The 20,751-nt window shown below is 50.5% G+C and overlaps 1 protein-coding gene and 1 long non-coding RNA gene across 3 annotated transcripts in view; one reads left to right on the top strand and one right to left on the bottom strand.

The window, feature by feature from the left end:
* Positions 1 to 930: 930 nt before the first annotated feature.
* On the top strand, positions 931 to 15,760 carry SUV39H1 (SUV39H1 histone lysine methyltransferase). 2 transcript variants are annotated; one of them, XM_072816245.1, is made up of 6 exons: positions 931 to 985; positions 4,753 to 4,898; positions 6,402 to 7,064; positions 13,105 to 13,251; positions 13,334 to 13,463; positions 14,177 to 15,760. In XM_072816245.1, the coding sequence occupies exons 1-6, from the start codon at positions 946 to 948 to the stop codon at positions 14,308 to 14,310; spliced, it is 1,260 nt and encodes a 419-aa protein (XP_072672346.1). In that variant the 5' UTR covers positions 931 to 945; the 3' UTR covers positions 14,311 to 15,760. The 2 variants fall into 2 exon arrangements, with proteins under 2 accessions (XP_072672346.1, XP_072672347.1); XM_072816246.1 differs by lacking the exon at positions 931 to 985 and adding an exon at positions 2,480 to 2,669.
* LOC140627715 (uncharacterized) overlaps positions 4,364 to 20,751 on the bottom strand; it is a 38,459-nt gene continuing 22,071 nt past the window's right edge. Inside the window, exon 2 of the long non-coding RNA XR_012026339.1 lies at positions 4,364 to 4,874. This is a non-coding gene — a long non-coding RNA (uncharacterized lncRNA). The remainder of the gene's footprint in view (positions 4,875 to 20,751) is intronic.

The raw sequence follows: 20,751 nt of genomic DNA, 5'->3' as shown, positions 1-20,751 counted from the left end.
AGGCAATATACACAGTTGGCACTAAAGTAGTGCTGAATGAACAGACAAATGGCTGGGATTGGGACACAGTAATAATAGGGTGGCCTCTTCCTTTTGAGGTCTCCTGGACAGATGCTAGTCCAGAAAGATTGATTTCCAGATGAGTGGGAGATACCCACCCCAAAGCCACTCATCTGACATTTTCAGATGAAGAAACTGCCTAAGGTCACACAATTTAGCAAATGCTACCATTTGAATCCAGGTAGCTAGGCTCCAAGATCCATGCCTCTACTCATTACATTATATATACTGTTTGGGGAGGACCACGGTGTGAAAATTAAGAAAGGGAAACCTTACTTAAATGGACTCAGGATGTTAGAAGGGGAGGCTGGTAGAGGAAGCCTACAGCACAATGTCTACTGCAAAAAGTTTCAGCTACACACCCAACAGAAGTATCTCAACAGGAAAGAATGGTCAATTATAGGCCCCCAACAAAGGAAAGATGTACATCCTATCTCCTTTAAGAAACTGACTACTCCTGCAACTCAGCCAATGAGAAACCATCATCAGTATGAACTCTTGCTGTTGTCCAATAGATTTTTGTTCCAAACCCCTCCCAACCTCCTCCTTCTCCATAACATAATGTTCTCCTTTGTTTATTGGACTTGCATATGGTTTTGCCATAACTTGCTTGTTCTGCGTTGCAATTCTCAGCTATTCCTGAATAAACTCATCTTTTGCTGGTAACATAACTGGCAGTTTTATCTTTCAAATTGGCAAAGGGATGTTTGCCCAACACCCACATGCTCCTACATCACCCCCTCCAGATTCAGTCGGGCCTTAAGCCATTCTTATGGGTTGGACTAGGCTCCTGGGAATAGGAGGGTTTTACCTTTTGGGGGAGACTGGGAGCACGCAAGGACCAGCATCTGACTGTGTTCTAGAAGGAATAAGGGAAGGAAGAGGATGCGTGGTGGGACGTATGCTGCTGATTGTTCCAGTCATGGTAAGCAGGAGCTGATGGAACTTCAGACTGACCGTCTATTTCTCCAACAAGCTCAGAGCTAGACTGGCAGGTGGACAGAACAACCATCTGCTTAACTGTAATCATTTGGTTGACCACATAACTCATGTGCCAACAGGGAAAGGGGCGCTTTGAGGAACTGACAGTGCAGTTGCCTGATGGTAGGAGGTACTGAATATCTAACTAAATTATGCCCACCTGGGACTGGCTGGGACTGGTGGTCTGATAGTGTAGAAGACAGGCAGCCTCCCAAGGGACTGACAAGCTGGCTGACTGGTGGTGTGTGCTGTTGCTGCTGCCTGGGCGGCGGGATGTTGTGCGTGGCTGACTATTGCTAGGAGTCACATCTGGCCTGAGGGAGTGTCTGGATGTTACACTGTCTGATGCAGTGTAAAGGAGGGCTACCCTGAAGGAATTTCGGGCTGACTGAGGGACAGATCTGTGACTGCCTGATAGGCAACTGTATCTGGTGAGTGACTGTCCACCCTGACCACATAGACCATGTGTGGTCAGTCAGATGCTGAGAATGGCTGCCTGGCGACTGACAAAACGATGAAGAGCAGTGAACGACTCACAGGCCATCTGACCAGTTGAAATACCAGTGTAGCTGCCTGACTGGATGGCTGTATCAGGTTGGAATCACAGCCGCCTGGAGGGAGCCCCACGGAGACTGACCAAATGACTGACCAATGGTGGGCATACCTCGCTGAGAAGTGACAGACTGCTGACCCACTGTCAGGTGGCATGGAGGCTTTAGTTGCTGTGACTATTTCTTTGAGGGAATAATTGCCTGATCATGGCGTGAATGAGGAGTAACCTGAGGGAATTAAATATTGACCAACACTGGACAGTGTGACTGCCTGAGAGGGCGACATCAGATGACAATGACAGCCTGTCCTCACCTAATCACGGCCCACCTGAGCCACGGCTGGTGGCTGTGAGAGGCTTTCCCAAGGGGGATTCAGGGCTGCCCCCAGAGCAAGAGATGGAGAGACCGGCTGCTTGACTGTGTGAAAAAGGGGCAGCCAGAGGGAATGATAGGCCGGCTAACAGTGTAGTTGTTAGGAATGCGTGTCTGCCTTAAGACTCGCAGCTGGCCACGAACGGATGCTGCCGTTGACTGACAGACCCTGTGAATGGGGGTGGGGGACCGGGGTCTGACTAAACAGTTGTCTGTGGTGATGGACCCATTGTCTGATTTAATTCTGGGGACTGGCTGAGCAGCTGTACGTGGTGACAGTCCATCTTGGGAGTCACGGCCAGCTTGGGGTTAAAATGTGGTGACGACCGAGTGACGGTGGTAATTGGGGGTCTGACAGGACGGAGAATCCCCCGTGCGGCCGGCTGACAACGTGATTGGCTGACAGCGTGACAGACAGACCAGCGTACGGGTAGGGCCTCCGGCAACCTCAGTTGCCGCCGCTGCGGCTGCCGCCCAGACGCACTCTGGGAAAGCGCTGGCGAGCACCCGCCTTCGGGACCGAGCGGGGTAGCGGGGAGGGGTCCGGTCACGGCTCGCCGGTTGGTCCGCGCGGGCTATGCTCGCGGCGCCGTGCGGCCAATAGGCTGCGCGTTCTCGGCCACGCCCGCGCGAGCTCTCTTCTCGCGAGGCCGGTTAGGCCCGAATGTCGTTAGCCGTGGGGAAAGATGGCGGAAAATTTAAAAGGTGAAGCAGTGGCGGTAGCGGCGCCGGCCTGCTGGCCGGGCCGGGTGGGCTAGAGGGGTGGCGTCGCGGGCTTGGGGCCCCGGCGTCTGAGGCCACGGAGCCAGGAGCCGGAAGCTTGGCGCGGAAAGGATGGGGCTCTTGGAACCCGGGCCTGGCGCGCGGGGCTGGGCGGGGCTGAGGGGAGGGGGCGCGTGCCTCCGAACGCGGCGGGCGCGGGGCTAAGTGGGGACGCGGCAGGGGGGCGCGCGCCTCTGATCGCGACCAGTCGGCGCGCGCACGCGCGGGGGCTTGTCGGGGAGGCCGCACCCGCGCGCGGGAAAATCGGCCGCCAGTGACCGTTACCCGGTTGGTGTCCACGCGAGACGCCGGAAGGGGAGGGAAGGGAAGGGGACGGACCTCCTTTTCAGAGTGGGGGACAGAGGACTCTTCATGGTGAGGGTATCTCCTTTCCGCGTGATGGGGAAAGGGTTTGCTGTAGAGAAGACTCCCCAGGGAAGAGGGGAAAGGGGGCTTCTCTGATAGGAGAGCTGGACTCCCTCGTGTGTAGGGAAAGAGGGGTGACTTTTCCAGTATGTTGGGGAGGGTGGGCTCCTCTGGGTGAGGATAGCTGCGGGGAGGATGGCCTCCACAGTGTGAGGGGGACCTCTGAGAGGTAGGAATCCACCTGTGGCCAGTGCGGAGCCAGCAGCTGGAGAGGTTAGTTTGGGACCACTTTAGTGGGGTTTCAAATGCAAGTTAAGGGGCTTGAAAGGGAGAGGCATCATAGGGAGAGGAAAGCGTGGGCACAGGCTGAGTCTCCACTAGGCCTGCCTCAGTGGAGGGGGGGTTGTGCACACGAAATAATTTTGCAATGCTCTTGTACGTTTTCAGGTTGACGTCTGCAGTATTTCATTAGGAGTTCAAATGTCTGATTTTTTTAACGGGAGGTAGACGATATTAAAAATAGGATGAGTACTGACTGCATTTGGAATTAGTGTTCAATGGAATGATTTGATAAAATGGCTTTAAAGCACATTGTGCCTTGAATCAGAAGTCTTTTTCTTTCCTTTAAATCGGCGTCTTGAAAATTTCTGATAGCACCAGAAACATTCCAGGTATATTTAAAAGAATTGTCAATAACCTATACTGTTTTGCTGGTTCCTGAATTCAGAGCGTACTCCTTTGGGTGAGCTTTACCCTTCACAGAAATGTAGATGAGACGGCAAGCTAAAATGCGGTGTGAAAAAATATACCTTGTAGGTTTAAGGCACCCAGGCTAATCATTCAAGGAAGCTTCCTGAAATCTAATACCATTCCACAGTCTCTCATTCATAATTTTGAAATCTAAAAAGCTCTGAAAACTTAAGTTTGGCGCAATTTAGGGGCAAAACTAGACTATAAAGTGGGACTATCTTGCCTCTTTATTTCTCCTATTTAATATAGAAAATTCAGATTTTTTTGCTGCAGAATTACTAATGTGTTTGATTATGGCTTGATGCCCCTGACCACATAGCGGGTGTTAGGTAGTGCATGGGGTATACCTCGGACTACACTTGTAAAAAAAAAAAAAAAATCTGAATTCCTAAACACAAGTAAAGTAGCCCCAGGAGTTTCAGATAAGGGATTCCAGACCTGTCTTTCCAGTTAAGCCTTTGTTTGGGGCCTACAGGTTGTAATCCCAGCCCCATCAGTTCCCTCAGGGCAATGCACCCTACTGAGATGGGGGTTGTTCTCTTTATTTTGCAAAGTGGGGAGAGGGATGATTAGGTCCTGAACCCAACTGCAGGTTTGCAGGCAGTTTTAGGAATAGTATGGAGGGAGTTGGAAGCTCTAGGAATAGATTCCTTTAGGACAATTCCTGCAGCAGATCTCACTTTGAGGGCTACAGCTGGGGTGGGGGGGATGGCCTTGGAATGAGCACTGGGGCTGAAGGAAGTGGCACATTTTTTGATGTAGAAGGGTCTCAGCATGGAGAAAGCCTGTGGATTAAATCTCACTGACTCTGAGGCAGTTCTTTGGAAGTCCCAGAAAGGATTTGGGGTCCCCTTTGATCGGTGCCTTCAGCAGGATACCCAGTAAGTTCTTTCTGGCCTCCTTGTTCTAGGCTGCAGTGTGTGTTGCAAGTCGTCTTGGAATCAGCTACAGGACCTGTGCCGTCTGGCCAAGCTCTCCTGCCCTGCCCTCGGCATCTCCAAGAGGAATCTCTATGACTTTGAAGTCGAGTACCTGTGTGATTACAAGAAGATACGCGTGAGTCTGGGGTGCCCATGGCCAGGGCAGGGGTGTCTCAAGGAAGCTGGCTTACTTCCCTCTTCCTCCACCCCCACTTCCTGCATCTGTTTCCAAAGGGAATGTTCTCTGATCTTAAAAAATTAGGTTTAGTAGGACTTCTTATCATCCTCATTGTGCAGGTGAGGAAATTAAGTGGCTTTCTCAGAGGGGCAGGAGCCAGAATGAATCCCCAAATAAGTCTTTCTTTCCACCTCCATAGGAATACAAACCAAGTGCAAAGATTGAGATGTTGAGTGCAGAAATGGAGATGTTGATAGCTAGTGATTATTGAAGGACATTCAGTATGCTGGCACTTCCTCTCAGAAACCCATTTAATCCCCCAAACAGCTCTGTGGGGAACTGTTGCCATTGCCAGAGGAGGCAATGGCAGGATAAAGAGAACAGATTGGAGCCAGTATGGTTGGGTTCAAATTTTGGCCCTATAGCCCTGGGATACTTACCCAAATTCTCTGTGGTTCATTTTCCTCATTTATAAAATGGAGACAACCAATAAACAGTATCTAGCTCATAAAGAGTTGTGAGGGTTAGATTAGTTAATAAGATATAGAAGTAGTACATGCTACATCCTGAATGCTACAAAAATGTCAGCTTTTTTTTTCTTTATGTATAGATGGGGAAACCAAGGGTCAGCAAAGTTAAATAACTTGCCTAAGGCCACATAGCCAGGGAGCCATAGATTCCGAATTTGTACCCAGGGTTTTTACAACCCCGTTAAACTGTATACTATAGCTGCTCTCTGCAAGAAAATATCTCTCTGCCTGCTGAGTGGAGAACAGATTGTAGGGGGCAAGGGTGGAACGGAGGAGACCAGTGAGGAGGCCTACTACCGTAATCCAGGCAAGTGATGATGGTGGTAGCAGTGACGGTGGTTTGAAGTGGTTGGATTCTGGATGTAGTTGAAAGGTGAGGCTGCCAGGATTTGCTGAGGTTAGATGTGGGGAATGAGAAAGAGAAGTCAATGTTATGACTTCCAAGAGTTCGGGCCTGAACAGCTTAGAAGGAGGGACTGATGAGAGGAAAGAGATAGGAGGGAGTAGATTAAATTAAAACTTGGAATTTAGACTGTAATAAGGGGGAGAGTGAGATTTGAACCTAGGGATCCTCACTCTAGAGCCCATGCTTTTTGTAAAAATAATTTTAAAAAATATTTTATTTGAGAGAAGGAGCTCGGGGGGGGGGGGTTGGGGGGCAGAGAGGGAGGGAGAAACAGACTCCCTGCTGAGCAGGGAGCCAGATATGGGGCTTGATCCCAGGATCATAACCTGAGGGTAGATGCTTAACTGACTGAGCCACCCAGGCTCCCTGAAACCAATGCTTTTTTAACCACCACATGGAGTCATTCCAGAAAAGGCGATGGGAATAGTTTGGGTGTTATCCACTAGCTTTGAGATGGAAGTCCCACAAGGGCTGGTCCAAGGGTATCGCCACTTATGGGGCCCCCATCCCCTGGTCCCCCAACAGGAACAAGAGTATTACCTGGTAAAATGGCGTGGATACCCAGACTCAGAGAGCACCTGGGAGCCACGGCAGAATCTCAAGTGTGTACGCATTCTCAAGCAGTTCCACAAGGACTTAGAAAGGGAGCTGCTCCGGCGGCACCAGCGATCAAAGCCCCCCCGGCACCTGGACCCAAGCTTGGCCAACTACCTGGTACAGAAAGCCAAGCAGAGGCGGGCGCTCCGGCGCTGGGAGCAGGAGCTCAATGCCAAGCGCAGCCACCTGGGACGCATCACTGTGGAGAATGAGGTGGACCTGGACGGCCCCCCGCGGGCTTTTGTATACATCAATGAGTACCGTGTTGGTGAGGGCATCACCCTCAACCAGGTGGCGGTGGGCTGTGAGTGCCAGGACTGTCTGTGGGCCCCCGCTGGAGGCTGCTGCCCTGGGGCATCGCTGCACAAGTTTGCCTACAATGACCAGGGTCAGGTGCGGCTGCGTGCCGGGCTGCCCATCTACGAGTGCAACTCCCGCTGCCGCTGTGGCTATGACTGCCCCAACCGTGTGGTACAGAAGGGCATCCGCTATGACCTCTGCATCTTCCGCACGGATGACGGGCGTGGCTGGGGCGTCCGTACGCTGGAGAAGATCCGCAAGAACAGTTTCGTCATGGAGTACGTGGGAGAGGTAGGGAGCCGGGACCCAATGTGTGTGTGTGCGCGCGCGCGCAGCTCTTCCCACCATTGTGTTTCCATTGTGTGCGCCCAGCTCGCCTCACTGTATGCCCGCCATGTCCCTGCTTTTCCTGTTCAGGGAAAGGTGGGGGCGGTTAACCTGAGTGTTGATAGGGACATCCTGGCAGGGGCGCGGATATCCAGCTGGTAGTTGAAAGCATGCTGAAATAGACTTCTGGACTGGTTGACCTCATAAGGGTACCTATTGAATAGGAAAGCAGGAACTGAAATCTAGGGAGTGTTCCTTTTAACAGCCCATGTGGTCTGCATAGGGTTGTGTCACCTGAAAAGGCACTACTTGAAAAGGCACTACTTGTTTTGCAAGGGCTCAGCTTACCACCAAGCAGTGTTTGACCAGGAGGAACATCTTTTACTAATCTGAACATGAACACTTTGGAGTAGGACATAGACATGCCTTATGTTGGCTGCCTCTTCCTCCAGATTTGCAGGACACTGGGGAAAGGCAGGGTATACAGTTGACCCTAGAACAACATGGTGGGGGGGGGCAGTTATCCTCCTCTGACATCTCCCTCTTAGTCAAATCTGCATGTAACTTCTGACTCCACAGAAACTTAGCTACTAGTAGTGTACTGTTGACCTTACAATAACATAGTTGATTAATACATATTTTATATGTATTATATATACTATTATACACATTATTTTATATTTGCATTTTAATATATATTATGCATAGCATATGTATTATATTTTGTATTCTTACAAGAAAGTAAGCTAGAGAAAAGAAAGTGTTAATAAGAAAAATCATAAGGAAGAGAAAGTAACATTTACAGTACTATACTGTATTTATCAAAAAAAAATGTTCATGTAAGTGGACCCACATAGTTCAATGTGTTGTTCAAGGGTCAGCTGTATTAGGCAGACTAGCCACCTACCATATAACCCCCAGATCTTAGTGGCTTTACACATTAGAAATGTAACAGTCCTACATGGCTATTTGAGTAGTATCCTTCCACACAATGGTGTGGCCACCCAGGCTCCTTCCCTCTTGTGCCTTTGCTGTGCCTTGGAGCCGCTGGCAGTCCTCACTCAGCATTGCTGGCAAGTAGGCTGAGAGTCGTGGTAGAAGGGGAGGTTGCTAATGGGCCAGGCTTGGACACAGTACCCATCACTTCTGCCCATGCTGACTGACTGGAACCGAGTGACTGGCCTTACCTTGGTGCAAGGGAGGCTAGGAAGTGTGATTGAGTCATGTGCCCTGGTGGAAAACAAAATGAGTTTGTGAGAATAACCAGCAAGTGTCTGTAATACAAGTGTCATGTGCTAAGGTGGGATGTGATGTGCATCTGGGGTGGAGCAGTTCTTTTTATGTAGGACCATCTCATGCTTTGGGGGAACATTTAACATCCCTGGACCTTGACCATTTAAATCCAGGAGTGTGCTGTAATGGTGACAACCCCAAATACCTTCATATTTTTAAAGGTCTCTTAGAGGTGTGATATAGTTGGGAAGTGACAGAAATTGGCCAAAGGGACACACACTTGAAGGTGTCCACACTGTAATGACACTGATGGGAGAGGAGAGAGTCCCAGAAATGAACCATAAAGTAGAGAGGGTCATAACCCCAGGGGGCAGAGGTAATCTAGAAGTAGAGCAGTCTGCACTTCAGAGGACCCTGACAGTCTAGACAAGAAGTCTACACTCAGATAATCCTGATGGTCTGGTGGAAGAAATGTCTACACATCGAAGGTCTGGAGGAAGGAAGAGGTGGCCATACCCCAGAGGGCTCCTGACAGTCTGGGGCAGGGGTCCTGATAATTTGTGGGAAGAGGTATCTACGTCCCAGAGTGACCTGGAGGCAGAGAGCAAGCTCTCCACACTCCAGAGGACCCTGGCAGTGCAACTTAGGAAGTGTCCATACCCATACCATCCTGACAGTCCGGAAAAAGAAGTGTCCTCACCCCAGAGGTATTAGGGCAGTCTGAAGGAGATCAGGCCTACACCTAAGAGAACTCTTGACAGCCTGGAGAAAGTGTCCACACCCTCAGGATCCTGACAGTCTGGAGGAGGTGTCTAGATCTGAGAGGGGTGCTAACAGTGGAAGAGATGTTAACAGCCCAGAGGGGTGTCCCCAGTCTGAAGGAGGACATGTGCATACTCCAGAGCCCCTGACAGTCTGGAGGAGGAGGCATCCAGCTCCCACAGGAGCCTGCCCGTTCTAGGGGAGGTCCAGAGAAGGGAGTGTCTTCAGCCTCACTGTACTGACACTCTCGAGGAAAATCTCTTTATAACACAGAGGATCCTGACAAGTAAAGAGGAGGGAGAGTCCACAGCCCCCTAGACCCCCTGGTCAGGATGCTGTTCTGGCTGTTCTTCCTTAGTGTCTGTAGTGTTTCATGCTGTCAACATGGGGGCTTTTGGGGCTTCTCACCCCTGTCTCCAGTCTTCGTTGCTCCACACACATTCTCCTCAAGCTTTTCTCAGCCTCCCTCCTGCCACATTCTGTGACTTCCAGGCCCCCTTCTGACACCATCAGGCCTACGGGGCCTCCTGATGGCACCACAGGCCCCCCAAAACTGCCAGAGCCAAGCTCCTCTTCGTGCATCCCCTATGAGGAGGCAGCGCAGTCAGATGGATGGTTGGGACGGTGGGCGCTGCAGCCTGACTGCCTGAGGTTGGAGCCTAGCTCCACTGCTCAGCAGCACTTACCCTTTGTGTGTCTGTTTCCCAGTCTGTAGCATAGGAGTGGTGATAGCACCCACACCATTCACTTGTTCTAAGACTTAAATGAGTTGTGATATGTGAAGCAATTGGAAGAAGCACTTAAACAGTACGTTTTTGATAAACATTAGCCATTACAGTCTAAAATTCAGAAAATCCAAAATGCTCAGAAAACCCAGGCTTTTGTAACCCATCTGGCTGTAAAACCTGACCAGACCTGATCCAGGCCTGTTTGTAGCCTACTTGAGATCCTACTTGGGATGAATATTCATAGATTTCATTATAGAAGTATTAATTTATTCAGTTACTGGTGCTGTCCCAGACTCTTCCTGGTGTCACATAATAGAGGGCATGCACTCCATGTCTGGCCGCTGCTGTGCTCTCCTACAATCTGGACATGACATATGCCCTCCTGGCTCTGCACCAGCAGTCCTTCCACGTGAGCTGCCCTTCCTCTCCTTTGCACCCTTCCATGTTCCATCAGAACATCCCCACCTTTGCCCAGCAGAGAACAACAGCCTAGTTTATCCATTCTAAGACAAGCATTTGCTTCATATTTTACCAACACTGAAATGAACATGCATCCCACTTAATTAGTTTAATTAAATGACGGTGTGTCATCATTTAATTAGCATTTCCCTTCTTGGGAAAGGGCACATAAAAACAAGGGAGCATGTTCTACTGGGATAAGACTGGTACTCATAACCATTCCTAACAGTGCTCAGTGTCAAGAACAGAAATCTCTTTCACATCCCTGATTGTGTTGGAGCTTTACAAGGGCTCCTTTTGGGTTGATGTTACTGTCATTGTCATCCCCATTCTACAGATGAGAGCCGAGGCCCAGAGAGGTATAGTAACAGACTCAGAGTCACCAAGCTAATAAAGTGGGTAAAAAAGGGCCCAAGTGTCTAAAACTGGTGTGCTGCCAGACCTGGTAGAAGGTTTTTTGTTTTGTTTTGTTTTGTTTTGTTTTTGGCTGAAGAAACTGGCAGAAGGAGAGAACATTCAGGATCCCAAATCCAGAATGGGGACAGGGCAGCAGCCTGACCATGAGTCTTCTGAGTCCTGTTCACTGTCAACCCCCTTTCCAGGCTGCCAGCTTCTAGCCCATCTGTCTTCCCCAGTCATTCTGGAGACCTGCTAGGGAGCAGGGACATGGTTTGCTTTGTTCCCAAAATTTCAGGGTAGGCCTGCCCTCACAGTAGGACTGGAAAGAAGACTGGAGAAGGAGCCGTTTATGCCCTGGAGGGCTCACCGTATGACTCACTCTTGGTGAGACTCAGGGAGCAGGTAGAGGCAGAACAGGCGGGAAGATGGAGACTGGGGAGGATGTAGAAAGGAAAAAGCTGGCTTAGATGCTACCCAGCATGCTCATGAGCCAGCAGAGACTGCCCTTCAGTCCAGGCCTTCAGAGAGCTTCAGAAAGGCAGCAGCTTCCTCATAGCCACTGGGGATCAGGAGGGTCAGGAAGGCTGCAGAAAAGTAACATCTGTTGTGCTGACCCCACAAAGAGTATGTGTTTTCGGGAGGTGGAGGGAGACAGACCTTGATGTACTCCTCCTCAGACCACTTCTGTGGCTCCTGTTGCAACCCTCAGGAGAGAGTCCCCACTCTTCACCTGCTGTCAAAGCCCTTTTATGACCTGTAGCTTGCTTTAGATAGTGTATTGCTCTCTTACTGCCCTGGGAACCCTAAGCAGTGTTTCTGATCAGCATCTTGCATCAGGGTATCCGAGTCCATCTCTCTTTCACCAGGCTGTGACCCAGAGGGCCAGGACCAGGCCTGGTCCCTGTGTCTCCCCCTGCAGACACTGTCCCCTGCATGCTGGGACCAGGCACAGGGTAGGCCTCATAAAAATCCAGTGGATAAATTAACGAATGAACAAGCATGAATTTGGAGTGTGGGGGAGGCCAGGTTCCTCAGTGGAGCCGGAGTCCAGGGCAGTGAGCCTTGTGGCCCGAGGGATAGACCTTGGTCTTGATTAGGATTTGGCCTGGAGCAGAGGGTGGAGGTGCTGGTTTAAGAGGCAGGGAGGAGACAGTGAGGACACTAGTGCAGCTGTCCTGGCTAGAGAAAATGGAGGGTGGCCAGGACTGGAAGTAGGAAGAGCATGGTCGCAGCTGGCATGAGGGTGAGCAAGGAGGGAAGCCAGGGCAGGTTTGGGGTTGTGTCATGTGGCAGGGGTGGTGGTGGCCAATGGGTCTCTGATGAAAGGAGAGGGAAGAAGGGGTGTGGGGGGAAGAGTATTTGAGTTGCCTCTAGGACTATTGAAAGAGAGGTCACTGGGCTAGACGGCAGAGTAAAAATAAAGGGTACTTTGGTGTTTCTTTTCACTGTGTGGGCATTTGTCTCTGAGGGGTGGGCAGAGGTAGCAGGAAGCCCAGGGGTGGAGAATGAGATCTGCCCTGGTCTGGAGGCACTCCAGGCTGAAGAGGGGGCAGTCTCGGGTCCCGTGGGACCCTCCTCCAGAGTAGGGCATGGTTGGCTCCTCTTAGGGATTACCAGAAGGCTGTGGTCGGCCCAAGGAGGAAGAGGGGACATGAGGGACGGAGAGGCGGGGGCTTTCCAGGACAGCCAGAGATCCAGCTGGGGAGGAGGAAATCTCTACTACTGTCTTAGGTCCCAGTTGCTGGCACTGCTCAGCATTAGGGCCGAGGAAGAGCTCTCACCCCTGCTCTTGCCTCCTTTTGTCTTCTGAGATTTTGGCCTTAGCTTCGTTCTTGCCATCTCAGACTCCCAGCAAGGGTCTTGATCTTCTCTCTGGACCAGGCTCTTTCATAATAAGATTCTGTCTGCTTTTAAGTCTCTGCCTCGAGCTCTCTTGTCTGAGTCTCTTTCCCATTCATTCTGTCTCCCTTTCCCACGGGTCCAGGCTGCTTTCTCCTCTCCGTGTCCTCACCGCCTTGTGTGCAGTCCAGCACTGGTGCCTTCTCTTGTACTGGGTCTCATGGCACCTCAGGCTTTCTTGCACCTCTCTCTTCCTCCCCCTAACACCCACCCCTCCCTGTGAGCTCTGGGTCCTTTTCTTGCCCTTGATCGCCTCACTATGTCTTACTATGGATCTCTCTCTCTCTCACTGCTGGACCTTGTGGCCAGCCTCCATCCACCATCGAGGGACGCCATGCCATCAGGAGGGATGGGTGACAGGCAGCTGAGGCCCAGCCCCTCTCTCAGGGCGCTGAGAGACCCTCTGCATTGCAGATCCCCATGTGTCCATACCTCCTAGCCCCGCTGGGCCTGGGCTCAGGAGCTGTGCTGGTTTTCCTGAGCTTTCTTGGCCATTCTCCCCTCCCCCACGGCCCTCTCCCCAGATCATTACCTCAGAGGAGGCGGAGCGGCGGGGCCAGATCTACGACCGCCAGGGCGCCACCTACCTCTTCGACCTGGACTACGTGGAGGACGTGTACACCGTGGATGCCGCCTATTATGGCAACATCTCCCATTTTGTCAACCACAGTGTGGGTACCCTGCAGGTGGGCGGGGGTCGGGAGGAGCAGGCTGGGGCCCCTCCTCACCTTCCCGCTGTTCTTTTTTGCCTAGTGTGACCCCAACCTCCAGGTGTACAACGTCTTCATAGACAACCTTGATGAGCGACTGCCCCGCATCGCTTTCTTTGCCACAAGAACCATCCGGGCAGGCGAGGAGCTCACCTTTGATTACAACATGCAAGGTGGGGGTGGCAAGGGACTGGGGGCAGGGGCACACAGTGACATGGGACACAAGGACCCCTCCCCAGGGAGCTTTAGGATGCTCTTCCGGATTCCCAGTGTCCCATCTGGACTCCTGGACCTATGCCTGTCTCGAGTCCCCTCATTTCCAGCCCCTGGACCCCAACCCTGAGACACTCACACAGACTTCTCCCAAGACTCCTGGGGGAGGATGTTTGGTTCAAGACTTAAGACACTCCTCCTGACTCTGAATTTCCTTAGTCCTCCCAATTCTCCCCACTCCTAACCCCCTTGGCCTTGCTCATTCCAAGCATCTAGACACTCTTGTGGCCTCCAGCCAGTCCCCTTCTTGACAAACTAGCTACCTCTGACATACTCCAGGTTGGGGGGATCTTTGACAGGAGAGTTTAGATGCCCCTCTGGATGTCTAGGTGACCATTCCTGACTTCTGACTTGGCCCTTCCCCGACCCCTGCCTTCCTCCAGAACCCCCAATTCCTGGCCATCTTCCCAACACCTGAACACCCCTCCAATGCTGATCCCTGGCCCTATCCCCAAACCACCAAGCCCACAACCCCCTCCTGACCTAAATCCCAGATGTACTCCCAGCACCCAAGATTCCTGGGTCTCATGGTGAAAAGGGCAGCGGGACACTTCACCTTGGCCTTCTAACAAGTCCCTTCCCCCTCCTGCCCTCCCTGGCTGTGACTCCACAGTGGACCCCGTGGACATGGAGAGCACCCGCATGGACTCCAACTTTGGCCTGGCCGGGCTCCCCGGCTCCCCCAAGAAGCGGGTCCGTATTGAATGCAAGTGTGGGACTGAATCCTGCCGCAAATACCTCTTCTAGCCCTTTGAAGTCTGAGGCCAGACAGTGGGGGCCTAAAGCCGCCTGCCCCACCCACCCACCCACTGCTGCCCTCCTGTTGAGGAATGACTGCCAGGGCCTCCTGCCTGCCTCTACCTGCCCCCACCTGTTCCCACCTGCCCCGTGCTTGGGGATGTGGGGTTACGGTGAGGACTGACTCTAGGAGTCCCCTTTCCCCATCCCAGCCCTATCTGTGGGTTGCACTTACAAATCCCTACCCACCTTCAAAAGTAATTTTTGAACACCAGGACTTTCTGCGGTTTTTGATTCATGGCCTAATCAAGGAGGTCTAAGGGGTGAACCCCAGCCTGGCCCCAGAACAGAAGAATGTTTGTTTTTGCACCTGCTTCTGCCTGGAGCTTGAGAGGTCTGTTGCAGGCCCTCTCCCTACTGCCCCAAGGGTGTGGGGAAGCAGCCCCAGGGCAGGCTGACATTAGAGCCCTGAGTTCCCAGCCCTCTTGTTTCCCCTACCACAGAAACTTTGTGCTAGTGAAAGAAAGAGGATCTCCAGGGCTGAGGCTGTGGCTGGTTTTTGCTCATGCTCCTGTGCCGGCTAGTGTTGGGCCTAAGAGCTGTAGGGTCTCTTTTTCAGGGTTGCACATCTGAGAAGTGGACACTCCTATGCCACTGGAAGAGAAGTGGGTGCCCATGGCCCACTGACCAGTGAGAGGAACGTAGTCCAGACTTTGCCAGCCCTTGAGGTGGACTGGGTCTGAACTCTGTCTCTGGTAGTGCATATAAAAAAGGCACCCAGGGCTTTTGAGAGTGGAGGGTACTGGGACCCCTGACCTGGGGCATGATGACTGCTGGGACTTCTTAGTGCTGGAACCAGGACCTAGCTAGGCTGTAGATAGCACTTAGGACAAAAATGTGCATTGATGGGGTGTTGATGAGGTGCCAGGCACTGGGCAGAGCACCTGATCCATGTGGATTGTCTCAGGGAAGCCTTGAAAACTATGGAGGTGGACCCCAGGAAAGGGTGCATGTGGCAGAAGGCAAAGTACAGGCCAAGACTGGCAGGGGGCAGCCATGGTTTACCCATGAGAGTATGGTAAGGTAAGAGGGAAGTCTCTGCCACCTGCTGGCCTCAGCCCCCAAGCCCTCTGCACTCACCTTGGGTCCACTGGTCTCAAAAGTGACCTGTCCACAAATATACACAAGGCAAAGGCTCTGATGGCTGCCTTGCCCCTTGCTTCCCCCATGAGGTCTTCTCTAGGAAGCCTTCCCTGACTACATGTGCTCAGAGTGCCCCTACGTGAGACTGTGTGCCCTGCCACCAGATGCCAGATCTGTGTGTCTGTCTGTGTCTGTGTCTGTGCTCCCTGCCCCCAGACTGACCTTCAGGCATGGACTGAATCTGATTCTCCTCTTGTATATCCCTTGGCCCTACCTAGCCCAGGGTGGGCATCAATAAAACAAATCATTGAACAAACCAAGGTGTGGGGATTGAAGACCTTAAATAGGTGGGGGTTGGGGGTTCATTGAAAATGGTGGGTGCTGGGGCCCAGGAACATTTTCCTCAGACTGCAGCCATCTGCTCTAATGTTCCCCATAGGGTATCACTTGCACCATCATCTACATAATGTGAGCTAAAATAAGCTTTTTAAACCAAACTTTTAAAGTGTACTGAAAAAGCAAACTAAATCAGGGGCACCTGTGTGGTACAGTCAGTTGAGTGTCCAACTCTTAGACATCAACTCAGGTCGTGATCTCGGGGTCATGAACTTGAGCCCTGCTTTGGGCTCTGTGCTTAGTGCAGAGTCTACTTGAGATTCTCTATCCCTCTTCCTCTGCCCCTCCCCCATGCTCACTGGCGTGTACTTTTGCTCTGTAAAATAAATAAATCTTAAAAAAACTAAATCTTGCTGCCTTAATGGACAAACCATTATCACTTCCCATAAACAAAAATAAGAAATACAGTAGAAATACAGAAATATGATCTGATTAGAGCTGGACCCTCCCTTTTCTTAGAGGCTTTAAACCGAAAGCCTATCTACTGGGCAGCCCAGGTGGCTCAGCGGTTTAGCGCTGCCTCCGGCCCAGGGCGTGATCCTGGAGACCAGAGATTGAGTCCCACCTGGGGCTCCCTGCATGGAGCCTGCTTCTCCTTCTGCCTGTGTCTCTGCCTCTCCCTCTCTATGTCTCTCATGAATAAATAAATAAAATCTAAAAAACAACAATAAAGCCTATCTACTGCATTCAAAGAGAAAAGTCTTTGTATGCCGGGGGTAGCTTTTTCTGCAAATATTGAGTGCCTATATGTGCCAGGGTAGAAAGAGAACAGAGATGACCTTTCCATCTTCTAACTTGATTTCATCACCCCTCCGTTGGAATATGAGCCAGTGCCCTTTGCTTTGCTCAGGAAACCTCACATGCGGCGACCCAGATACCCAACTATTTTGAAGACCTTACAGGTGACAGAATCCTAAGTGGGTCAGGCATTGTGACTTAGGACCAGGCTTCCAAACAGCCCATAGATCTTATACCTGGATGTTGACCCGAGGCCACTGAGACCTCATACTCTGAGATACCTATCTTCAAGCAGCTCAGAGATCTCGCACCTGGACACAGACCCCAACTAACTCATAGGCTGTACTGGAACAATGGGACACAGACTCCCCAAGAGCTCCCAAGTCCTCGAATGTCACCTTATATTCTGGGAGTCAGACCCCACACCACATCAGAGAATGAGCTTTCTGGGATAGAGAGGTACAGACATCTCAGACCTCACAACCTGGGATACTGCCACCCAAGCTATTCAGAGCCTTTACACCATGATTGGCAATTCCCAAACAAGACTTCACATCCTGGGGTAGACACCCCCTTCTCCAGAAGTGAAGATGTGACACCTAGACATAGACTGCCCAAATGCTGAGGCCTCATGCTCTGAGCACCAATCCCTAAATGATCCTGAAATCTCCTACCTTGGACACAGAACCCCAAATTGCTCAGAGATACCCTGGAAAGTAGAGCCCTAAGCATCCCAGAGGCCTCTCCCTAGAACAGAGTGCCACAAACAATTCAGAGACTCAAGTCTTAGACGCAGACTCCCAAAAAGCAGAGAGATCTCACAGCCCAGAAACAGACCTTGTTCAGAGAATACCAAGCCTGGGAAACACCTATATACTGCTCAGTGGCCCTGTACCTTCTTTTTTAAAATATTTTATTTATTCAAGAGAGAGAGAGGCAGAGACACAGGCAGAGGGAGAAGCAGGTTCCATGCAGGGAGCCCGACATGGGACTCAATCCCGGGTCTCCAGGATCAGGCCCTGGGCTGAAGGCGGCGCTAAACCGCTGAGCCACCTGGGCTGCCCATTCCTGTACCTTCTGACACAGACCCCAAAAGAGTTCAGAGTCAGGACAGCTTAGGAAAGACTACCTAACTTCAGAGACCTCCCACTTTGTAACTCACGTACCCAAAGAGCTCAGAGACCTGAAAATCTGATTACAGACCCCCGCAAAGCTTCACAACCAGGGATAAAGACCCACCAGTTTCACAGAGAACTTACAAACTGGGATAAAGATGGACAGATAGACCTCACACCCTCTTCTCTGACCACCAGACCAACTCGGAGACCTCATGCCCTGAACATGATACTAGAGAGCTCCAAAATCCCATAGGCTGAAACACAGGCCTTAAACTAGCTCAGAGATCTTGCACCCTTGACATAGATTCCTGTTCAGAGATGTTATGTACTGGACAGATTTCCCCCAAATAGCTCAGAGCCTTCATACACTGAGATAGATCCCCAAACAGCTCAGAGGCCTTCCACTCTGGTTCACAGAAGAGCTCAGAGACCTGAAAATCCGGACACAAGTCCTTTACATAGCTTAGAGACTGCAAGCCCTGGAATACAGATCACAAATAACTCAGATCACACATCCTGGATGCAGACTCCAAATGGCTTAGAAACCTCATATCATAGGCTCACATCCCCAAATAGCTCAAGGTCTTCCCAAAAGGAAGGGTATACACTCTCAACAGACCTCTGAATGATTCAGAAATACCACACCCTGAACTCAGACCCCTAAACCATTTATGGAACTCCCACTTTGTACCCATATCCAGAAAGATTTCAGACACCTGACGCTCACGGACACGGATCACCAAAGGGCCTAGACACCTCACATTCTGTTCAGTCTGCCACAAACAGAGGAGAGATCCAGTAATGGACACAGACTCACAACAGCTTAGGGATCTCACGTTGTGGACACAGGCTCTCAAACAACCCAAAGAACTTCTAACCAAGTAGGGAGAGAAATACAAAAGAGTTCAGAGACAGCACATGTCGGTGATATATGCCCACATAGCTCGGCACCTCCCATTATGGGACAGAAACCCTCAAAGAGTTTATTAACCTCACAGTCTGGAAAGGAGACCCACAAACAGGCCAGAGACCTCACATATCAGATATACAATGCCAAAATGCTTAAGAGTTAACAAACCTTCCACCCTAGGACACAAACGCACCCTCACCCCCAGCTCAGGGACATAATGCCTGGACAAATACCTCCAAACACCCAGGAAATGTCATTAGTAATAGAACCCCAAACCACTCAAACCCTGGAAACAAACCCCTGATGGTTCAGAGACCCCATACCCTGGGATGAGACACTCCCAACAGGAGCTACCTCACCCTTGAAAATACACCACAACAGGAATCTCAACACCAAGGGATACAGAGCTCACACTCTGGGTCACAGAGGGTAAAGCACCTCAGAGGCCCCCAAAAGTATAAAGACATCAGTAGAAAGACATCAAACTTGAAACAGATCCTGAAACTGCTCCGATAAATCACACCTGAGGACAAAACCCACATCATAGATAACTCATTCCCTGGGACATGGGCTCAAAGCAGAAGAGGTTGAACACAGATACTCAAACACACCTGAGTTCTGAGAGTCATAGATCCCAAACAGCCCCGCCACCTCATACCTAAAAGGAGAGAGTTCTGAGTAGTTCAGAGACTCCATACTCGACACAGACCATCACAAAGTGAAGAGATTTCACATACTGAATGAAGACCTCCAAACAGCTCAGGAAACTCACTAACTGGGCACCCTCCTCCTCCCATTTAAAGCTCAGAGACTATGACCCTGGAATAGACCCTTAATGAGTCTGATGTATCACACTCTATGACTGAGACTTCCCAAGAGGAAGAGACTCTGCACCTGAAAATATACCCCAAACATGTTGAGAAACTCTCAAACCAAAAGAGCACAGGGACCATGTATTCTGGGACACAGGGACCAGACAGCTCAGAGGTCATACAGTGTAGACACAGCCACCCAAACAGTTCTGTGAACTCACCCCTGGTATGTAGGACCAGAAAAAACTCAGAGCCCTTGGCTCTAGGATTCAGAAATCCTTCTGAGACTTAGGGTATAGACCTCAAAATATAATTCAGAGAATATGCTGGATGCAGAGCAGCAATCAGAGACTTCAAATCCTGGAACACATAGACCCAAACGGATCAGGGACCTCACATCCTGGAAGTACATACAAAATAGCTCAGAGAATTTAAATTCTAGGAAATATATGCCCCTAAAGAACAGACCTCACATCCTGTGACATACTCACAAAAAGATCAAAAACTATTTTTTATATTCCCCAAATGAATGAGACCTAACTCTGGGAAACAAACTAGGGGTGGTAGAAAGGGAGGTGGGTGGAGGTGGGGGTGACTGGGTGATGGGCACTGAGGGGGGCACTTGGTGGGATGAGCACTGGGTGTTATTCTATATGTTGGCAAATTGAACACCAATACAAAATAAATTTATAAAAAAAGATACCAATCTTACCTATGTTTCAATAATGGAAAAATAGTTTTAGATTATTGACCAAATATACCAGTTATATACTTGCTTAATCTTGAATAAAAATATAAATTCAAAAAAAAGATCAAAAACTACATGAGTGGAGAGAGACACCCACAGCTATTTCAGAGAAATAGCATCCAGGGATGTATGCCCACAAACAGATTGTAGACCTCAATCCCTTGAGACATCCCCATATAAACATACCAGAGACCTCACATGCCAGGACATATACTCACAAACATTTTTTGAGTACTCATATCCTGGGAAATAAACTAAAGAATGGATCAGAAACTTCATATGTTGGGACCTACACCTACAAAGATACTCAAAGCCTAGGATATAAACCCAAAATCTTACATCCTGAGACAAAGAAAAGGCAAAACAAGATGACCTGGGACAGGGGGATCCCAGGGTGGCTCAGCGGTTTAGTGCAGCCTTCAGCCCAGGGTGTGATCCTGGAGACCCGGGATCGAGTCCCACGTCAGGCTCCCTGCATGGAGCCTGCTTCTCCCTCTGCTTCTCCCTCTCTGCCTGTGTCTCTGTCTCTCTCTCTCTCTTTCTGTGTGTGTGTGTGTGTGTGTGTGTGTGTGTGTGTGTGTCTCA

This window comes from Canis lupus, chromosome X (assembly GCF_048164855.1).
Source record: "Canis lupus baileyi chromosome X, mCanLup2.hap1, whole genome shotgun sequence".
Lineage (NCBI taxonomy): Eukaryota > Metazoa > Chordata > Mammalia > Carnivora > Canidae > Canis > Canis lupus.
The sequence above is the reverse complement of the archived record's forward strand: the minus strand, read 5'-3'. Positions and strand labels throughout refer to the sequence as shown.

Coding starts and splice junctions, on each gene's coding strand:
- SUV39H1 (XM_072816245.1), top strand. CDS start 946: ATGCGTGGTGGGACGTATGCTGCTGATTGTTCCAGTCATG. Junction 4,899..6,401: donor GTGATTACAAGAAGATACGC/GTGAGTCTGGGG, acceptor GTCCCCCAACAG/GAACAAGAGTATTACCTGGT. Junction 13,252..13,333: donor CCCATTTTGTCAACCACAGT/GTGGGTACCCTG, acceptor TTTTTTGCCTAG/TGTGACCCCAACCTCCAGGT.